Below are 22,232 nucleotides of genomic sequence, written 5' to 3'. Positions count from 1 at the left end.
GAACATGTCTCCTTCTTCTTATAATATTATTGTGGTTTTGTTTTTGTTACTGAGAGATCTTGGTACATAGTATATATATAAAACCATTTTCCATTGTAATTCAGGGTTCTGGATCGCTGAAAGTCTTAACGCACAAGAGAGAATGGTTATATACATAGAAAAATTGGTACCAGATGATTATTTGTAGCGGCTTCCTGAATATTTGTCCCACAAGAGACACTTTTTTGTTGAAACTATCAGGTTTTGATGTACTTTCATGTGAACTCTTGCTCTTCAGATGGTAAGAGATTGCATCTGGTATTGCATGTAATTAAATGGTGATTCTTTTATTTGCTCTGTTTCCTATATCAGGAAAATATAGTATATGCTCAGTAGAGGGGCAAAGTTTTTAGTAGTGTTGTGGGAATTTTCTCTAAACACTTAAACACGCAGAAAGAGATTCTGCATTCAGGTAGTATGCTCCGTGAAGTTGCCCCTCCTACAGACAGCACAAACAATGAAACCCACGTGATTCGTTAGTGCTATGTTTGTGCCGTTGAAAGTAGCTTCTGTGCTGCTTTCGTTCCCAAGATATAGCGCCTTGTTTTTTCGGGGTTGTGACGTCACTCAGCCCCCTTCAACGTCGTTGGGGAACCGGACCGGTCTCAATCGTTAGTGCTGTGTTTGTGCTGTTGAAAGTAACTTCCCAGCTACTTTCTTTCACGAGATATAGCGCCTTCTTTTTGGGGGGTTGTGATGTCACTCAGCCCCCCTACAACGTCTTAGGAGAACCGGACCGGTCTCATTTGTTAGTGCTGGGATTGTGCCGGTTTGTGCCGTTGAAAGTAGCGTTTGTGCTGCTTTCGTTCCCGAGATATCGCGCCTTGTTTTTCCATTGATCATGTGACCATGCACAGTGACTTTGACCTCGAGTAAATCCGTCAACTGAGTTAAAGCACTCTGTTACCAGCATGAGAGGAACAATTCTGCAACTTTGTTCCTCTGTTTGCCCAGGTACGGGGGGGCCGCGGTGGATTTTGCATTTAATATCATTATCTTCTATGCGTTTGTGTGAACAGGAAAATTAATTTTTCTCCAATATCATACCCGAATTAGAACAGTTTCAAGTGTAGCCTTAAAAAGCGACATTAGCAAACAATTGTATGTTCTTACAAAGAGGCTTTAACAAACAAGTCTTAATACCTCATTGCATAGCATTGTCCTTTTTTAAAAATCTGAAGAAGTAATCAGTTTCATTTTGTCTCCTTCTTAAGTAAACATAGGCATCAAGGGACGTGTGAAGATTTGACCTGTCTGTGTAGCCACATATTTAAAAAGACTTGAATTTGCAACTTTCTGAACCATTGTTGCTCTTTTTTATGCAAAGCCAAAGTGAAAAGGAACCAGGACTTCAGGACTTTTATTTTAAGGGGCACTATGTACAAAGTTTCATAACACATCCGAGAAACAAGAGTCTACCATCTCACACATGCAGACCGTGGCAATATTGGAAATTATTTTTATTTTCACAGAACAGAAGTGAACATATATCTAGGTTCTTTGAAAAACTGGCATTATCCACGTGTTTGTATTTACAGGGGTCTTATGCGCAAACATGAAACGATTAGCTCAGTCCTTTTATCTGTACTTCTGGTCAGTCCTTGGTGTAGAATACAGCATGAGGGCACACCTTGAGCTCTGAAGACACAGATATGACTGCCTTTGTTAGATTGCCAGATTTCTCCCAGGTGAAGTCGTGTCTTTTGCAGTATGCAATGTAATGACCCAGGACAGGTGGGCAGAACGCAGTGACACCTCTTAATTTGAAGGTCCCATTTAATTCCAGGTTATGTGGAAAATCTGAAAGTTGACTCTCAAAGATATTTTGAGACTGGACAGTGTTTTCTTCACGACTCAGCCAATCTCCCACGTCACAGTCAATGACAGGATGTTGCCCAGTTGACAAGCTGTGCTCTACAGTACCATTACACAAGATGTGTTCTGATAAAGCTGGGTCACAAACTTTCATTTCTATCAGAGTGTTCTGCACATCTGTAATTTGAACAAGTGTTAACAACACTTTTGCTATGATTTCTGAAATGTTACATTCAGCCCTCACTTGTTGTAGCCCTGACTATTTTCGTTGCACCAAAAATGTCCCTCAAAATTTTAGCTCTTAGAACATAAACATCTTTGTGCACACCTTTCTGTGCCAAATGTTTCACCAGTTGTAGATGCTATCTACAGCCTGATTAACATAACTGCTAGAAGTCCTGCTGTCACAATATGCACTGCATAGGCACTGACATCAAAGGCACAAGTGTTCAGTACACTCACAGTGTCTCCACTCACCTTTACTGGGGGCAGGTCTCTGCTGCTTCCATTCCTCATCAGAGCCACTACAGCCTTTTTCACAGGAACCGAACAATCTATGTTGTAACCACTCAGAACAAGGCACAAGATAAAAAGATGTTTTCCGTTTTTTAGGTAGTGCTGGATGTCTCTGCCTCACAGGTGGTAGCACTGACAACGGCCCTCTCACACTGCTGGGAAACACTATGAGCACCCATTGATATTCTCATACCTCCTATGTGTGCTAGGTGCTTCATAAGGAACCTGTCAACTCGCATTGGCAGAGTGTCATGCTTCAGCACTGATTGTATTAGGTTTTTGAAATCCGCCTCCTCATTGGCTGAACTTGCAGTAATGTTCACACTTTTGAAGAGTGGAACCATTAAGCCTATCCAGAGTGGGAGATAGCAAGCAAGCCTCGTGAGATGAGGAACAATCTCCGGTAGGAAATGCAGGTTATGTCTATCACCACTGTCCACAGCAAGCAACCTGCATTCTTCACAGATTTCTGTTACCCAGTCTTTCAATGCTGTCGGGCATGCATCAAGGGTCCAGCTTGGCTCTTGGTCCCCAGTTGCACCTATTTTTTTCATCAGAAGGAAAAACATCGTATCCTTGTGCTATTTTTTTGTTCTAAGTGTGAGGTTTTAAGTGTGATTTGATCTGTTATGCATGTATACATTGATTCTTTTTTACCTTTGCAGCCCTGCAGCACTTGGGTATATTCTTTTGTCAGGTTATGTCTGGCAGCACAGCCTGAATGTTAGTACTGTTAAGTTCCTACCCTCCTAACAGTGCCTGTGGATGATGAATCCTGGAATGAAGGGCAAATATGTAGAATGAGTACTATGGTGCAACAACATACATTGTTTAAAATACAAAAAAACAAATCCTGTCCTCACATCGACTTTCGTAACCAAACAATGTGTAAAATGTTTAACAATGTCAGAATAACAATGAACAATGCAGAGCTTTAATCCAGTACATTTCCTTGGTCTCTTAAGTGTGGTAACAGTGTAACACACCAAATGATGCAATTTTATACCAACTCTGTACTTCCTTAATATACTCTGTTGTGTGAGGGTATAACTTAATAAAGCTCACACAAAACTCATTTTATCCTGTTCTATGCTCTGTGAAGGCAGACCTTAATCTATTGTCAAATGGTTAACTCTACTACATTTACTACAATAGTGGAATCAACAGTTTCATGCCTGTTGCTTCTGGGACATGATACAATCAATTGAAACCGTGCAAACATTCCCAAAGATGCTCAGAACTTCAAAGAGGCAGGTACTTCAACATACATTATGAACCCCTCTTCCTCTCTACAGGTAATCGAACAATAGAAAGGCAACAGCTCCTTAATAAGCTATTGCATGCAGTAGGTCTGATATCTACTTTCATACACAATTAAGAATTAACAATCAAAAATCACAAATATGTAGTTCAGTACATGGAATCGGACTGCTCAAGGTTTAAAAAAAATCAAGCAATTGATGAGTAGTTTAAATCCCCAGAAAGAAATAAGGATGAATGCAAAACACTGCATATTGCTTAGAACTGAAATCTCAAACAACAAATCGTGGCGAGCTTTACACTTCTCTTTTGTTAGCTCCATGATGTCACCCTTTAATCTTAGTGTTCATGTAATGGCCGAATCACTAGCTAGACCCATGGCCCGGGTATTATGGGAAATGTTTAATGCAAAGTATAGAGAAGTCCGATTAACACTCAAAAATGTAACAAAAAATGAATTTCACCAAACCTGGCTTAAACTGTTCTTTTTCCCAATTTTTACATGATTAATAATAATATCCTTTCAGTTACATAGTGCTTCTCTGGAAACCCCAGTGAAAGCGCTCTACAGGTAATGGGGACTTCCCTCCACCGCGTAAATGAAAATAACTAAGTTTTTTACATTGTTATGGATTACGGTTTAAGTGCACATCAAAAAGTCTCTGTATATGTAGATAGAAATTGATAAATTAATATTTTTTAGACCTGCCTACTCACGTTAACTGCAATACCAAGGCCCATCACCACTTCTTTCGTTTATGATATGTTTTTAAAGCATTGCATTCACCACTTAATCATTTCTGCTTTCACATCAGCAATTTCTAACATGTCAGAGATTTTTTGGGGTTCAGTTCTCCTTGTAACACTTACAGAAACAAAACATTATAATTTAAATTCAGAAGTGTGACATATCCTTTCAAGTTTCACTTGCATGTGTAGAAATATCATGATAACAGCAAATGCAGCTTACTAATTTTTGTAGTATTCCCCGCAATATAAAACAAGTTTCTCAAATATCTTTACTTTAAAATAAATTCATGGGAACGTCAACGTAGCATCATAATTACAGTATAGCATTTCTAGTTTGTAAAGTAACTTACGATTTGGAAGAAGAGGTCTTCGCCAGAGATGCAGATAATAAATCAAACATCAACTGCAAAGGCTGGGGTCAGCTGATCAAAAGATCACAATTGAAAGATCTGGTGGTCGTGAACTTGCGGTTTTGTATGGTGCCGACGGCACAGTGACGTCACGGCCAGAAAAAGAAGGCGCAATATTAAAATGTAAAACATCCACCCCCACCCGACCAGACAGAGTCGGAAAACAAATTGCATTCATTGTTTTCATCACATCCAGTAATTTAAGTACTGAGTGTGTTGGTACCTGTAAACGTCCTTGTAGTCATATCTGTGTATTCAGAGGTCAAGGTGTGCCCTCATGCTGTATTCTACACCAAGGACTGACCAGAAACACAGATAAAAGAACTGTGAGCTAATCGTTTCATGTTTGCGCATAAGACCCCTGTAAATACAAACACGTGGATAATGCCAGTTTTTCAGAGAACCTAGATATATGTTCACTTCTGTTCTGTGAAAATAAAAATATTTTCCAATATTGCCACGGTGTTCATGTGTGAGATGGTAAGACTCTTGTTTCTCGGATGTGTTATGAACTTGTGTAAACTTTGTACATAGCGCCCCTTAAAAATAAAAGTCCTGAAGTCCTGGTTCCTTTTCACTTTGGCTTTGCATAAAAAAGAGCAACAATGGTTCAGAAAGTTGCAAATTCAAGTCTTTTTAAATACGTGGCTCGACAGACAGGTTGAATCTTCACACGTCCCTTGATGCCTGTTTATTTAAGAAGGAGACAATGCGAAACTGATTACTTCTTCAGATTTTTAAAAAAGGTCACCGCTATAAGGTATTAAGACTTGTTTGTTAAAGCCTCTTTGTAAGAATATACAATTTTGCTAATGTTCGGTTTTTAAGTCTACACCCGCAACTATTCTAATTGGGGTATGATATTGGAGACAAATTTAATTTTCTTGTTCACACAAACGCATAGAAGATAATGATATTAAATGCAAAATCCACCACCGCCCCCCGTACCTGGGCAAACAGAGGAACAAAGTTGCAGAATTGTTACTCTCGCGCTGGTAACAGAGTGCTTGAACTTGGCAGATGGGGTTACTTGAGGTCCAAGTCACCTTGCATGGTCACATGATCACCAGAAAAACAAGGCGCTATATCTCGGGAATGAAAGCAGCACAAACACTATTTTTAACAACACAAACAGACACAAACATAGCACTAACAAATGAGGTAAGTTTCATTGTTTGTGCTGTCTGTAGGGGGGCAACTTTACGGAGCTAATTAACCCCCCTCTCAGTACAGTGTTAATGTACTGTAGTGTCCAGTCAGTGTCTGTATTAACCCCTCTCTCTCAGTGCAGTGTTAATGTACTGCAGTGTCCAGTCGGTGTGTCTGTATGAACCCCTCTCTCTCTCTCAGTGCAGTGTTCATGTACTGGAGTGTCCAGTCGGTGTGTCTGTATGAACCCCTCTCTCTCTCAGTGCAGTGTTCATGTACTGGAGTGTCCAGTCAGTGTGTCTGTATTAACCCCTCTCTCTCAGTGCAGTGTTAATGTACTGCAGTGTCCAGTCAGTGTGTCTGCATGAACCCCTCTCTTTCTCAGTGCAGTGTTAATGTAAATGTAATGTATTATTATTATTTCTGTAGTCTTACTTTTTACATGGTAGTTAGGTTTCTGACAAAGCTTGTATATCTAAAATCACATAATATTAGAAACCCCCTTAAACCCTCTTATTCCTCTATGCTTAAACAACCCAAATTGATTGCGAGTATACTAGACGTGTGTTTGTGTAGCTTAAAGCTTACAGCTTTAGCTTGAAGCATTTTTTTAGATCACATGGCCTCAGCTATCATTACTATGCTAATGATACTCATATATACATACATACCAAACCTTATGCTGATGTGGCTGTCTCTATTCTAATTGCATCTCTGACATAAGAACTTGGATGACTCAAAATGTCCTTCATGTTAACTGTGACAAGACTGAAACCATGCTTATTGGCACCACCCATCAACTTTATAAAACCCGTAAGAAACCCTATCTGTAGATGGTCTTGTACTTGAGCTTCAGTCTAAACTGAAAAACTTGGGGATGATATTTGACGTTCGACCCACATGCGTAGAATGTTGTCAAAACATTTTCATTCACTTCAGAAATATTCCTCGACTACGCCCTATGTTACCACTAACTGTGGCTGAAAAGTGTTGTCTAATCTTGAATCGACTACTGTAATGCTCTACTCTCTGGGGTTTCTAAATCACCATTGAACATACTCCAGTATGTCCACAATTCGGCAGCCAGAATCCTAACCAGGTCTAGTGCAAGTGTTCACATTACTCTTATCCTGGAGTCCTTGCACTGGCTTCCTGTCAAGTTTCCTGTCGACTTAACAACCCTCCTGCTCACCTATAAGGCTCTCCATGGCTCGGTACCTGTCTGAGTTATCACCCTACTCCCCACCTCACAACCTTCGCTCTTCTAATTCTGGTCTCCTTACTGTCCCCCAAGCCCGTCTACATTGTATGGGTGACATGGCCTTCACCTGTTATCCCCCCTAGCTCTGGAACTCTCTCCCTAAGGATATCGGAGAGTCACCTTCTCTAAACTCCTTCAAATCCAGACTCAAAACCTTCTTCTTCAGAAGAGCCTTTATTTAACTGTTCTTTACCCCTCTGCTCCTACTGTACTTAGTACCACCATCTACTGTCTCCTCTAACTGTGTATTCTCATCGTGCTTATATTGTGTATTTTTTGTTGTTGTCATTCTATAAAATGCTTTGAGAAGCCACCTTTAAAGGTGCTATATAAAATAGTTTTTTTATTATTATTATAAAGGTCTTGTTTTCTTGTCCTGTGTTTACAGGCTCAGAGGCCAGTACTCTCTCTGAAGCTGGGGAAAGGGCTCCTCTTGAACAGCAGCACAGTGAGGAGGAGTGGGGCTCCAGTCTGATGCAGGAGACAGTGCTCACTGCCGCACAAGCGAAAGAGAAACTCAGGGAGCAGCACACCGAGAGCAGACAGAGTGTCAAGGATCTGGACTCTGTGCCCACGATGAAGACAGACCCTGAGAGTGAGACTCCTGGGCTCTTAGTATGTGATGATTTTACAGAGATGAATAATCTGGACTCGAACAATATTACACAAGGTTGTAATGAACTGGGCTGTGTCTCTGTACAAGAGCACAGTGAAGAACTGGATGTCTTTAATCTTACAGAGCAGGACATGGAGCCCCAGTTGATTGACTGTGCAGAGCAGCAGACTGATGTACCTGGTGAAGAGAACAGTGTTGAGATACAGCACCGAGAGGAGAGTCAGTACAGGGAGGAGCAACAGCAGCTCCTACAGGGCTTGATAATAATTAGGCCTTGTTCTGTTCAAGTGGAGAGACTGTCATTGCACAGTCTCAAACAATCATATGATCCCTTAGCATCTGATGACTTTACACACGGGTTTAATAATCTGGTTACTGAAAAAATCGTTGAAAGTTTTAATGAACTGGAGAGTGTGTCTGTTCTTGGGCAAAGAGAGGAACAACTGAATGAACTAGATGGTTTAATTCTCAGAGAGCTGGAGATGGAGTCCCAGATGATTCACACTGCTGAGCAGCACACTGAGAGACGTAATGAAGAAAACAAATCTCACTTTCATCACACAGAGCAAGACCATTCCATGGAGCATTTGCAGAATAAGAGACCCCAGCACGATCAGAGGATGAGGAAGAATCACTCAAGGCCTTGCTCAGATGGAGTGGACAAACTGCCATTATGGCACAGGGAGGAGCAGCGTTTCTGTCAGTCTAGCATTTCAAAACCCTATCAGCACCTTCACACAGGAGAGAGACCGTTCAGCTGCAGTCAGTGTGGGAAGAGTTTTAGTCACTCGCACCACTTAAAACGACATCAGCGCATTCACACAGGAGAGAAACCATTCAGCTGCAGTCAGTGTGGGAAGAGTTTTAGTGTGAAAAGCCACTTACAATTACACCAGCGCATTCAAACAGGAGAGAGACCTTTTAGCTGCAGTCAGTATGAGAAGAGTTTTAGTAAGTCAAGTCACTTAACAAGGCATCAGCGCATTCACACAGGAGAGAGACCTTTCAGCTGTAGTCAGTGTGGAAAGAGTTTTAGTCAATCACACATCTTAAAACGACATCACCGCATTCACACAGGAGAGAGACCATTCAGCTGCAGTCAGTGTGGGACGAGTTTTAGTCGGTCAGGTGACTTAAAAACCCACCTGCGCATTCACACAGGAGAGAGACCGTTCAGCTGCAGTCAGTGTGGGAAGAGCTTTAGTCAGAAAAACCACTTACAATCACACCAGCGGATTCACACAGGAGAGAGACCATTCAGCTGCAGTCTGTGTGGGAAGAGTTTTAGTCACTCCTTTAACTTAATATCCCACCAGCGCAATCACACAGGAGAGAGACCGTTCATCTGCAGTCAGTGTGGGAAGAGTTTTAGTCAGTCAAGTAGCTTAATAACCCACCAGCGCATTCACACAGGAGAGAGACCGTTCAGCTGCAGTCAGTGTCGGAAGAGTTTTAGTCGGTCAAGTGACTTAAAAATCCACCAGTGCATTCACACAGGAGAGAGACCATTGTAGCGGCAAGGTTTATTAAAATACAGGAATTAAGTTTGCTGCTCCCTTGCCAGTCTCTCTCCCTCATCTCCAGTGGTGCTTGATACAGATTCCATTTGGTTCACATTTAAGGTGTTTTTGTAGCTGATAGAGTGTCCTGATAAGGAACAACTCCCAAAGCTGAGACACATCAGCCACCCTAATGAATGGTCATCTCTGGTGCCTCACTGTCTGGGAGATTCCAAGGGAGAGTCTCATCCCAAGTGGTTTACAACCCCAAGGTCAGAGTTCATGGCTACTCATCTTCACATGGGGCACCAATAAATGTAGGCAACCCATGAGCGACCGTAGTTCTCCAGGTAAAACTCCAGGTCCTCCTGGACATCCTCAGACTCAGCTCAGACAGTCACGTAACGGCCAGTGTGTCCCAGTGCCAGGACTTTTCCTTGTTCTAAGAGTTGAGAACGGAGGTTGCCAGCGTGTAACCAAAGGATCCACCCGAGGTTAGCCCAGCAGCAAGCCTCGTGAACCCACCGCGAACGGTCACCTGATCAACGAGTGAACTACAGTCGGAACTGTGGACAGCTGTATATCAGTATTCAGAACTCGCGCTACATCGGGAACGAACCGGTCTTCTTCCTGTCTAAAGATTGTGACTTTTCTGTGTGCCAACACTAACAAGCCGGTCTTCAGAGAGCATCAGCAGCGCACCGCAGCAGAAATCTCTCCCTCCTTCTCCTTCTCTCAGGTCGAACCAGCACTGCCTTGCACCGGGCCACAGAGCGCCGATTGGACACGGCAACAGCCTGCCACTGCTTCTTTGCGTCTGCGGGAGATCTGAATCCTACCTCTAACCATATATGTATAATAGTCCTCTAAAGTTAACCGGAACTCCAACCATATATGTATAATAGTCCTCTAAGTTTATCCGTATACTAGAACTCCAACCATTTATGTATAATGAACATCTAATCACAGACGTATAACGATAGACGTATATTAGAATTTTAGTACTGTAATCCTTATATTTTAAAAGACTATTTTGCAGTTTTACACCTTGCACATTCAGTGGTTAACACATAGGTATCTATAAGCTCAATTCTGTGGATATGTTAACTTGATCAAAGTAAAAATGTAATGTAAAAACATTTTAAAAATCAACAAGCAATACCTTGACAAGACTGTGAACACACTTTCTCTGAAATCACTGCCGCCTACTCTCCGAAGTTGGTTTATCTGGAATTAATATTATATTAGAAATAATGTTAGAAGCTACTAGATCTTCATTAATTAACTAATGAGACATACCCATTTACACATTCAATGGAACAAACACATTTTCACATATTAACTGCTTTTTTGCAGTATTTTCTCAGTCTATAAATACAAAGTGACCATTTTTCAAAGTAAAAAAAAATTGTAGTAACTTTTTAGAACATGAAAACACTTTATTTTGCCATTAAAGGATAAGCAAGATTATACATTAAAAACAGTAAGATCCATCAGGATTGCGAGCAGCTCAAACTCGGTCTCCCGGACAGTTGGCTGGAGAAGCTCTGTTCACAAGACGGGGCAGCAGGCCCGGCTTGGCTGGAGCTGTGGGTGAGACGTGCCCAGATCCGAGCTGGCATGGATCTGGGCACGTCTGAGGCTGCCTTTCCTGCCCCAGAGATGCGAACAGCTGGACTTCTTCATCCGTCACAACTGTGTTTTCCCCAAGATGGTGCTGCAGTGCTTCCATGCTGGGGAGGACTTCTTCTGCCTGGTGTGCGTGCAGTGGACGGAGGGGCTGCTGCACCTCTTTGTCAGTTGTGATGGATTGAAGGATTTGAGGGTGTACTTGACAGACCTGCTGGATGGCCTGTTTCGCTCTGTTCAAGGAGCTGTTCTTGACGGGGTACCCTGGAAAGAGCTGTTCCTCTTTGGATACCGCGGGTCTGAGGAGGGGGTTAATGCCATTTTAGCGAACCTTCTCCTCAGCCTAGCGAGGGCAGCTGTCTGGGAGAGGGGGAACCTGGTGATGTATAGCCTGAAGCCAGACCTTGTCAGGCTGTACATCGCCAGGGTGAAGGACTGCTTCTCTCTCAGCCTGGCCTACTGCAGGGCTGAGAGGCGGATGGCCGACTTTCGCAGGATCTTCTTAAAAAATAACATCTTTGTGGAACTGCGAGAGGAAGACCTGTACTTCAGGCTCTGAGGTGGGGGTGTCTCCTAATAGAGAAAGATAAGATCAGAATATATTTTATGTTTGTGGTTTAGGGTTGTTATATTTATTTTGTTTTCTTGTGCCTTAATTAGCTTATTTTTTTCTTGAACTATGTTTTATATACAGATTTGATTGGTGTTGTAATTGTCAATTTCTTATTTTCTTTTTGTTTTTAAACCATTTAAATACTTTATTGCATTATTGATAAATGAAAGATAAAAAAGGCGTTGCGTTTAGGTTGCAGTTTCCCCTGGCGACATTTGTTCAAATCTCACTTCCGACAAAGAGCCTCTCTCATTAGAATAGAAACGACAGAACTTCTAAGTAGAAAACATTTTCACATCTCACATTTCATGTGTTTAATGTTAAGTGTCTTAGTGGTTGCCTCGGTGAATGATGGCTCTTCTCCCTTGCAGGGTGACGTTAAACTTCTTCAGAGGAGTCTCACACGTACAGCTTTTCTTCATCAAGAGCCGAAGCAACAGAGACAGACTTCAAACTCAAATGAATTACTCCTTGAGTGTTTATGACAGTCTTTAAAAAGATGAGAGCAGGCGAAACCGTCTTTGGAAATGAGCAAATTTAGTTTGTACAGTGCTGAGTACCCCCGTTTGTTGCGCGGGAGACCGGGGTACGTTTCTGTGACAGGGCGCTGGTTTAATTTTTTTAATTGTTTGAATCAAATCTGAATGGCCAAGTGGTTAAGGTGTTGGACTTTAAATCCAATGGACAAATGTTAATGTGGGTTTAAACCCCCCTCCAGGTAGACTCTTATAAATATTCTGAAGTGATAGAATAGTTTGAAGATTTACACTCTATTTAAATGTCAATTTATTAAATTTCAGTTCTCCCCGGGATAACTGAACTCTCACAATCGCATACTGAAGGCTTTACATGCAGTAGCTGTGTTGCAGTTTCTAATAAAGATGGAATTAAACTGTTTGTTTTGTGTCTCCCTGATCCATTTCTTGATCCAAATGAAATGTTTAATATGATCCCTCGAGAAAAAAAAAGTCCTTGAGTCATTTTCCACCTGGAATGATTGATGCCCCATCAAACCTTTTGTAATATCCCCGGAAGTTTATAAAGTAGAATCCTGGTTTGTGGCTTAAATTCAAGATAAACAAGACTAAGGAAACGAGTTGGAAACTTGATGTCGAACTGGGATTTAAATCACCTGGAACATTTCACTACATTGGGCAGTATGTGCCAGAGAGAAGCTCTTGACGTCCCTTTGATAGCTCAGTTAGTAGAGCAGAGGACTGTAGAATCCTTAGGTCGCTGGTTTGATTCCGGCTTGAAGGAAGGTGCTTTTTGTGTACTTTAATCAAAGAGTTAAAATAGTGAATCTTTTTCATTCAGACTTCGATCAAAAGCTCAATAAACGACGAAGCAGAGGCTCTTGTTCCGAATTCAGCTCACGTCTGATTGTCTTGTTTTGGCCAAGATCTGATCTTTGAATTCAGGGACTACTCTGTCTGCTTTGTAATTCAAAAGTAGATACAAATGTTACATTTTTTGTAGATATTAAGGTGTTCTCTGTTTTCAAAGGATAGGTACTTAATAGGCTTTATGATTTGGTTTTGATTTTGAATCATTATATTATTAAGTTTGTGCTTCCTGTGTTTTTATCATATCGTGAACTTATTTTTTAAACAAATGCTTACAAAGGCAAACACTGCACACATCTGTTTATACTAGCGGTGAACTGTACATTTTTATTTAGTACAAGCTACTACTGCACTTTTGGGAGTATAAACAGGTTCGATATAAGTGGCAAAAATATAATATTCTGACCCTGAAAGGCATTATACTCACTGAACTGAGAGCGTGTGACTGTGTACGGGCTTACAATTCATGAATATCAATGGTCAGACGCTTACAATGAGTGATGTTCGTGTTTTATATTATTTAGGAAATTTAAAAAAATCATTTTCAAACCTACAGCTTGAATGAAATTTTTTTTTTAAAATAAAATTAAAAAAAAAGATTTTGTCTCTTTCTTGTAACTGTGCTAAAACAATTCAGATAATAATAATAATAATAATAATTGCTAACACTTATATAGCACTTTTTCTGGACACTCCACTCAAAGCGCTTTACAGGTAATGGGGACTCCCCTCCATCACCACCAATGTGCAGCATCCACCTGATACATCAGAATACATATACAGAATACAGATACATCAGAATAGTTAGTACGTGAAGGTCACTGGTTTATATCCAGTTACGTGTATTGGGATTGAAAATAGACTTTTACATGGACTTTGTTGGGTTTTAGGAATCAGGAAATTTATTTTTGCACATCTTCGACTACGATCAGGAATAACTTCGTGTTTTCAGTGTGTTGATTGTTTCTGCCTGTGATCTCGGAATCTATTACTTGTGCCTTTACATGTACAGTAGAAACCTGGTTCGTGGCTTAAATTCAAGGTAAACAAGACTAAGGAAATGAGTTGGAAACTTGTCCATTATATAAATGAACAGCACCTGAAAGCAAACGTTGGGTCTGGTTTCCTTTCTCTCTAGCATGAAATAGCAATCATTACAAATAGCACCAGCTAATGTCCAATAGGGTTAGTCATTTTAATTAACATGAATATACTGTAAGGTCCTGGTACATGGGAGTGGATTTCATCCACAATTAAAAAAGGGCAAATTATATTTACAGGCTTCAGACACTTTTTAATACAAAAGTGACCTAAAACTCCCTAACTTTCAGGTTTCCTTAAACCTGTGATAAAAAAGGGGTCTGAAACTTCCATTCTGATATGTAACTGTCTCTAAAGTCGGACGTGGTGTTTCGCGGATGTGCAGTGTGCCTTTTCTCTTGTCGTGTTCAAGATGATTCGCTCCTGACTGCATGTTCTGTACTGCTCTGTTATTTCATTCAGATTACCTATGTGGTGTACAGAAAACTCAACTGCCTGGTGTATTTTCCTGGTTCAGCACCAACAGAACCAGAAAACACATCAGGTGACTTTGACATGATTTGAACATACAACCTTCTGAAGGGGAGTCAGACACATTACCGTTGTGCCACAAGGTCACTCCTGCTGAGTGATTTTAATTCCCCCAAGGAGAAAAATCAGCATCCCTGAATTTTTTTTTTATTCTCTCCTGTGAGGAGCACCGCTCTTCCGAAGGGGTTCTCTTCTTCCCAGATCACAGATTATTCTTCCTGCACATCTCTTACACATAGACCAGACACACCATCTCCACTAACATCTTCACTATATAGATCGGACCCGCTACAGCCCCGATATTCCTGGACAAGATATTTACCACCAGCCTCATGAAATTTCCTTGCGAGGATATGGACATAAGAATATTTGTGTTTGGTTAAAAAAATGGTGTAAATGGCTGTGAAAACATTCACAGTGTACTTTATACACAAAGTAAGTGTTTTCGTAACTCTGAGATGTTTCGTGAAAACGTTACTGGCATGCCAAAATCGTTTTTGAACTTCAAGCTAACTTCCCCGCATTGTAGCGCAATTGGTCAGTGTGCAGCGCTTATACAGTGGTGTTCTGCAGAGGTTGTGAGTTTGATCATCACCTGGAGCAGTCTCCGTTTTCAGCTGCAGAAACTTTCTTGAATTTAAGTCGGTTCTTGTGTTACTTTTTCCGATCGATGTAGCTGTATTAATGCAGGCACACCTGCTTCCACGTCAAGTTTATCGTTGCTCACAAACCAACACACTGCAGGTGCAGACACCTCTGATATTGTCACTGCTTTTGGGCCACGTTCCTCCTGTCAGCCTACCATGATCATACACCTATAGAAATATTTCTGCTGTAGTACAGGAGTGAACAAACGAAACGAAAGCACACCAAGTTTAAAAAGGTCTTCCTGAAATTCCTCATATTTGAGCCACCACTAAAATATTTCATTCGGTTTCACCCAATACATCATGGAAACAGTATTTGCAGGGGAATGCTGTCACACATGAAATCTTATTTGGTTCTGAAGTTTGAGAGGTATATTACAAAACGAGTGGGTGAATAGAAAATGAAACAGGGGTCACTTCGTAGGCTTAAAAGAAATCCAAGCAGCATAAAAACTCGTGAATTTTAACAATGTAGAACACTCACAAATTTCATTGTGCTGCACCTTTCTCCTGCTGCTTTTATAATTTGGTCTTTCACATTTTAATGCCCATCTTACCGATCATCTTTTCTCAATTACAGACAGCCCAAACAGTTCTTAAGGCAGAAATCGAAGGCTATCTAATTTTTCCTTTCTGCTAAAGACATTGAAGTTTTTGGGAAGCATTTTCCTTGTCCATTAAGTTCTTGCTAAGCAATTTCTCCGTTTTCCTTTTATTGTGATTGTCAGCGAGTACAAGACTGGAGAAATGCACGACAGGAAAAGCTTAGCTATCGGGAGTGACATTTGAACCGACGCCTCCACTTAGAGACCAGAGCACATGAGCAACATGAAAAAACAAGAGTCCTTGAGTGTGGCACTTTAGACCACTTAACCATCCTGCCAGGCAGCAGAGGGTGGTGTGTGCACCCATTGCTTTGTCAACTAAAAATCAGGGCAGATTATGCTAGAACAACAGAAGGATTATTAAACACTACCGATAATTATTTTCCTCTTATTACAGAGATTTCTACATTGCAAGACATTTGATGACTTAGATAAAGGAATGTCATGGTAAACAAAACAGGCAAGGATAGGGTTCAAACCCACAAACTTCAGTTTACAAAACCAACACCTTTCCACTTGACCCCCACACCTGCAGTTCCGTATTATTTCCCATCAAGGCTATCACGTTTTTAAAATAAAAAAAATAATCTTTGTGTACAAATTGCAATGAGGGAATAAAACAAATATGATTATTACTGTTGTTCAAATTAATTCTACTGAAATTGATTAAATCGCGTGGAGGCAACAACAATAATATCGTGATTCTTAATAAGGAAATATGGGGCAGCAGTGGGATTCCACGTCATGCCCTCAAATAGACTGGAAATTTAATCCAGCCAATTACCAGTTACCATTCATAATGGCTTTTCAGCACTTGTAGTCTGACTTTGTGGTGTTATGACGCATGGAAGCGACTTCTTTGGCACTCTGAATATAGTTCTTCTGTAGAGCAGGCTTCAGACTCAGCTAATAGAGCCCGTGTAGATATTTTATTTTTACCAGAAAATGCATTCCGAAACATATCTCTCCTGTTTTAGAAAAAATTTCAACGGCGTTTTTTATACAGCACACAAACAGTATTTACTGACCCGTCTGGAAGGACCACTGACAGACTTTCTCCAGAAGCGACGGCACCACTACCAGTAGAATGAGAGAGAAATACAGCATGACATGGGGAGTCAAGGGTCTCCCACAATCCATCTTTTCTCACATTACTGATTTTTTCACTAAGAATTTGATCTTTTCACAATCAGATTTTTTCACATTTAATAAGATCTATTAATCATCAACATTTAAGAAAGAAAACAAATGGAACATTTTTTGGAACAAAAATAATATTAAAAAAAACTTTCAGTGCCTTGACTGAATAAGTGTGCACACCCTTTATAAAGAGGGTTCTAACTGTTGAAATGTCCTCGTTCCTTTGCAGCCCATGCATGCTGACGCAGCTACTTACTTAAATTACCATCAGCTGTGGACCTCCAGCTGACCTGTATAAATACTGTATAGATGAGAGAGATCTACTTAGATGAGAGGAGCATGATGGAGTATCGAAAACTTGAAAAAGCTCTCGCAGTTAGATTCTGTGTTCTTCTTGTTCCACAGATATGTTTTTAATGTTCTTTTTCTTTTGAAGATCTCTCATGTTTGTTTCTTTTTTTATAGTTGTTAGACTACTACAGGGATTTACCCAGCTTCCTGAAAGACTTCTCATTTTGTGGTTGTTGTGTTTTCGATTTGCAATTTGGTTTCTATTGATGGGACCCCATGCATTACTGTGGGACTAGTTAACTTTAGTTATTACATTCTACCTGAAAATATCTCAATAACTACTGCTCTGTTTTTCTTTTTTTAAAAGGCACAGGCAATGTTTGTTTTTTTTCTTGAGGCTGATTGGTATCTACAACATGTCAGTTGCAACAAACATGGCCGCTGAAATTTGTCAGCAGCTCTGTACTAAACCTGTTCTCAATTGCAACAAATCTAAAATAACAGCTGTTGCCCATTAGATGTTACTGAAGCCTCTTCGCAGGGTTTAAGCAACCGAGTAGCGGAGTAAGTGGAACAAGAGATCACATTTGAACTGTTGTGAATATAGTGGAAATAATATAGTCACTACATAATGAGCTTATGCACCAATCGCTTGAAAAATATTTTTATATTTAACTAAAATTGCTTTCCAGACACTACAACTATTCACAATGAATTTTATCAATACATTTCTTAATGAAAAGTATAATTTATTCATAATTAACTTTAATGTTTATCTTAATAAGTAGTATTACATGTACAGCCTTTAATATGCAATAGTAAATTTTCAAGTGTCCTGGGGAGGGAAGAAAACTGAAATGAAGGAAATACATATTTAAAGGGGGTGTAAGTCTTAAATGTGTTCTGTCATATCTGGGCATTTTAATAGATTTATTGTATAATTTATTGTGATTTCACTCGTGTTTCACTTGTGTTTCTCAGAAGAAAGTAGTAACGTTGGTGATTTGAGGGTACAAAAAATATATTGTACTGTACGGGCAAATATAAGGTTATGTAAAAAAAAACGTATCACACTTTTGAACATGATTATTAGACACCTGTTGAATCTCAACCGGGGTTCCTTGAGAGATCGTTCAGTGAACAAGGCCTCCCTCTGGACTCCGCACTGAGTTGAAAGCTACGCGAGTTCCTCACTGCTTGTCCTGTATTGTTACCTGTGCTCTCGTCTACATTATCTACGTGCAGCACAGCGCCAAGAACACTATAAACTTTGTGATGGAACGTGCTTAAGAGTGCTTAAACATTCATAGAACAAGGTGGAAAAACTGAGGGACAAAAGACCATCTACTGTAAGTAGACAAAGACTCCTTATTTTTTTATTGATACTTTTAATATCTGTTAACAATCATTATGCTAAAAAATAAAGACCCTGTGCTCATTTGGTGATATCTCCATGCTGTTGCAGGAAGTCCTTATAGAAAATGTTACAACACGCAAGTCCTTATACTCAAGAAGCCGATGGGCGGGCAAGAGTAAAAAAACAGGCTGGAACAGTTCAATCGAGACGACAAATCCAGATCGCAAAGGCAAAAACGAGGTCAGAAACAAGCGAGAGTCCAGGAAGCAATGATGAGTTCAAACCTAAAGTACGGGCACTAGGAAGCTCCAAAGAGAATCCGAATTAGGGAGGGATGGTGAGGGAAAAGAGGAGGGTTAAAGTAGTGATGGGAGTGAAAGGGGTAGGAAGATTAGCTGTGGCATGCGCATCTGTTTAAGTGGGTGTGCGTGGGAATTTGTTCGAGCGGGTGGAATGTGTAACAATATACTTTAGAAATTACATGCAGATAACAAAAATAGTTTTAAAAACTTTATTGCAAAACAAAATTCTAATGACATTTATAAAAATGTTACAATCAAAAGTGGTACATTCAGAATTATACATCAATGATTTTTTTCCCTAATTTCTGAAACATCAAATTATAAAAAAAAGAAGTAAGGCTGAGCAGAAATGGGATGTTCAAGCCTCCGTGTTGTAAAACACAAGCTGCAGGTACTGTAGACACAGACACAGAGGACAATATGGAAACAGTGGAGTGAAGTGGACTCAGGTCACAGACAGTGTCAGTGTGGAACAGTGGAGTGAAGTGGACTCAGGTCACAGACAGTGTCAGTGTGGAAACAGTGGAGTGAAGTGGACTCAGGTCACAGACAGTGTCAGATTGGAAACAGTGGAGTGAAGTGGACTCAGGTCACAGACAGTGTCAGTGTGGAAACAGTGGAGTGAAGTGGACTCAGGTCACAGACAGTGTCAGTGTTGAAACAGTGGAGTGAAGTGGACTCAGGTCACAGACAGTGTCAGTGTGGAAACAGTGGAGTGAAGTGGACTGAGGTCACAGTGTCAGTGTGGAAACAGTGGAGTGAAGTGGACACAGGTCACAGACAGTGTCAGTGTGGAAACAGTGGAGTGAAGTGGACACAGGTCACAGACAGTGTCAGTGTGGAAACAGTGGAGTGAAGTGGACACAGGTCACAGACAGTGTCAGTGTGGAAACAGTGGAGTGAAGTGGACACAGGTCACAGACAGTGTCAGTGTGGAAACAGTGGAGTGAAGTGGACTCAGGTCACAGTGTCAGTGTTGAAACACTGGAGTGAAGTGGACTCAGGTCACAGACAGTGTCAGACAGTCTCAGTGCTCAGAGCTGCTGTAAGACTGTGTTGGTAAAACTCTTATGTGTCTAGACCTGCAGAAGGAGCTTGTCCCAGACAGCCCTGTCAGTCTCACAGTACCCATCCTCTCCCTGAGACTCGTCCCCAACGTCATCGTAGTCAGTCCTGTCAGGGGCAGGGGCTCCTTCTTCAGAAGGCAGAGTGGGCAGGACCCTGTCAGTGTGGGGGACACCTGGCAGAGAGACACAGATATTATAGCTGATATAGAGTCATTCCTGTCCATCAGCTGTCCTCTGCCTGTCTCCGCTGAAGAGATAAAGCTGCTTAAAAAAAAGAATAAGACCTACAGTAACATTTCTCTCTTTGTGAACCTGGATGCTACAAAATGAATGGTCATCTATCTCCCTGTTCTAAAAATGCTCCCACTAACCAGGAGAGGCAGTTTTTAGCCAAGGGAATCTCAGAACAATTAAAGTTTCTAGAAACAATTGAATGGCAAGCTCTCTTAATGAGGAACAGATATTAAACACCAAACTGGTCTTTACATTTGATCTGGACAAGGAGTTCTTACCTTTTGTCTTTCTTGGACTATTAATTGACACTTAATCATGCAACCTAACTAAAGTAAACCGATGTAAACGTTATGGTTGCTTTGTTCACTGAATCTCACATCCCTACATCTTAGCATACATCTCCTTGCTTTGAAGGCCCGGAGAATTGGAAATGTTGACAATAGCCAGGTGTATCTAGATTTTTTAAAACAATTCCATCGTCACAATAGTATAGTGAATGAACGTTTTAAGTCGTCGTAATAATCAGAGATTGTAACAGTACATTGTAAGAGTATTTGCTGATTTTATTAACCAATCTAAATAAACAATATACCATTTATTGATAGAAGCATTACATGATCTGCAGTGATACAAATGGCTGTTAGTGGAGTAATGGTTGGATTAAACAGAATAGTTTTTACAATATTGTAGTCAAAAGCCTTGAAGTAAGTAAGTAATTTTCCATATAAAATTGTATCTTTTAGGAAGAATTGATCATTTAGAGCTCTTCTCTTCCAGTTAGTGTTTATTTGCTGGTGTGAAATTAGGTTGAAACTACTTTCTACTGACAGAGGTTAGTGCAGGCTGGTACAGGGCATACTCATGAGTCTTATTTATTATAACTCACCTGACACCGTGTCTGGGCTCTGGGGTACAGTGATGGCATCGTCATAGTACTCTGGAGCCTCTTCTGTCACAGAGGACATCAGCTCTCCTGAACCACACACTCTCACACATCAGATTTAAAATTAAAGAGATCTGGCAACCTAACTCTATAATACATTTCAAGCTATTTTCAGATTTTTATTGAGATGGTGAATAACAACAGGGCCACCTTAATCAGGACAGAGAGAGCAATGCTGTGAACCTTTGTGAAACATCTAAAGAGGAGCTGGACACGGGCAGCAGAATAACCCAGAGAATAATCCAGTGTGATGAGCTGTGTAGTGCACAGAGAGAGCCAGACTCATTGGGATTGGTGCAGGGTTTCTCTCTGTAGGACTGGACTGAAATGACTCACCTGAGAAGGCATCTGGGCTCTGAGGTACAGTTACAGCATCATCATAGTACCCTGGAGCCTCTTCTTTCACAGAGGACATCAGCTCTCCTGAACCACACAGAGACAGGTTTACTGTTACATATCAGATTTAAAATACAGGAGACCTGGGAATCTGATTATATAATACATTTCAAATTAACTATTTTGTTTAAATTAAAATGGTGAATGACAACAGAGTAGCCTGTTTCAGAACAGAGAGCAATGGTGTGAATCGTTGTTAAATATCTGAAGAGGATCTGGAGAATGGCAGCAGAATAACCCAGAGAATAATCCAGACCTATTCACTTCTATAATAAATATAAAACTATTCCTAGATTTGGACTTATTTGGGCAGAGTGAAGATACTGAAGAGGAGCTGGACACTGGCAGCACAGTGACCCAGACTGATGGTTCAGAGCTGAGAGCATAGAGAGTCAGTTTAATGTGACCGTTGCTGAGTAAATGATAACTCTGTATTCTGAGGTTGAGATAAAAGAGAGAATAGAGAGAGTCAGACTCACTGGGTTTGGTGCAGGGTTTCTCTTTGGGACTGGACTGAAATAACCAACCTGACAAAGCGTCTGGACTCTGAGGTACAGTTACAGCATCATCATAGTGCTCTGGGATCTCTTCTTTCAGAGAGGTTATCGAGTCTCCTGAACCACACAGAGACACAGAGAATGTACACTTCAACTCTGACTTACTTCACCACAGTGCTGCAATCACTTTAAACACTGATGTTCATAAGAACTACAGAGTAAAATGTGTTTTCCATGTAGTTATAGTAAAGTGTAATTCTAAATGCTTTGTGAGATAA

General features: G+C 40.6%; 1 protein-coding gene and 1 pseudogene across 1 annotated transcript; one reads left to right on the top strand and one right to left on the bottom strand.

Moving 5' to 3' along the window:
* Positions 1–7,674: 7,674 nt before the first annotated feature.
* LOC148825755 (uncharacterized) lies at positions 7,675–9,330 on the top strand. The gene is made up of 4 exons (XM_088926339.1): positions 7,675–7,795; positions 7,940–8,035; positions 8,558–8,702; positions 8,787–9,330. Exons 1-4 carry the CDS (start codon positions 7,675–7,677, stop codon positions 9,328–9,330), a joined length of 906 nt encoding a protein of 301 aa, XP_088782465.1.
* A 10,563-nt stretch (positions 9,331–19,893) lies between these two features.
* LOC148825753 (antigen WC1.1-like) overlaps positions 19,894–22,232 on the bottom strand; it is a 29,468-nt pseudogene continuing 27,129 nt past the window's right edge.

This window comes from Atractosteus spatula, chromosome 10 (genome assembly GCF_055471065.1).
Source record: "Atractosteus spatula isolate fAtrSpa1 chromosome 10, fAtrSpa1.hap1, whole genome shotgun sequence".
Lineage (NCBI taxonomy): Eukaryota > Metazoa > Chordata > Actinopteri > Semionotiformes > Lepisosteidae > Atractosteus > Atractosteus spatula.
This window is presented reverse-complemented; position numbering and strand designations above follow the sequence as displayed.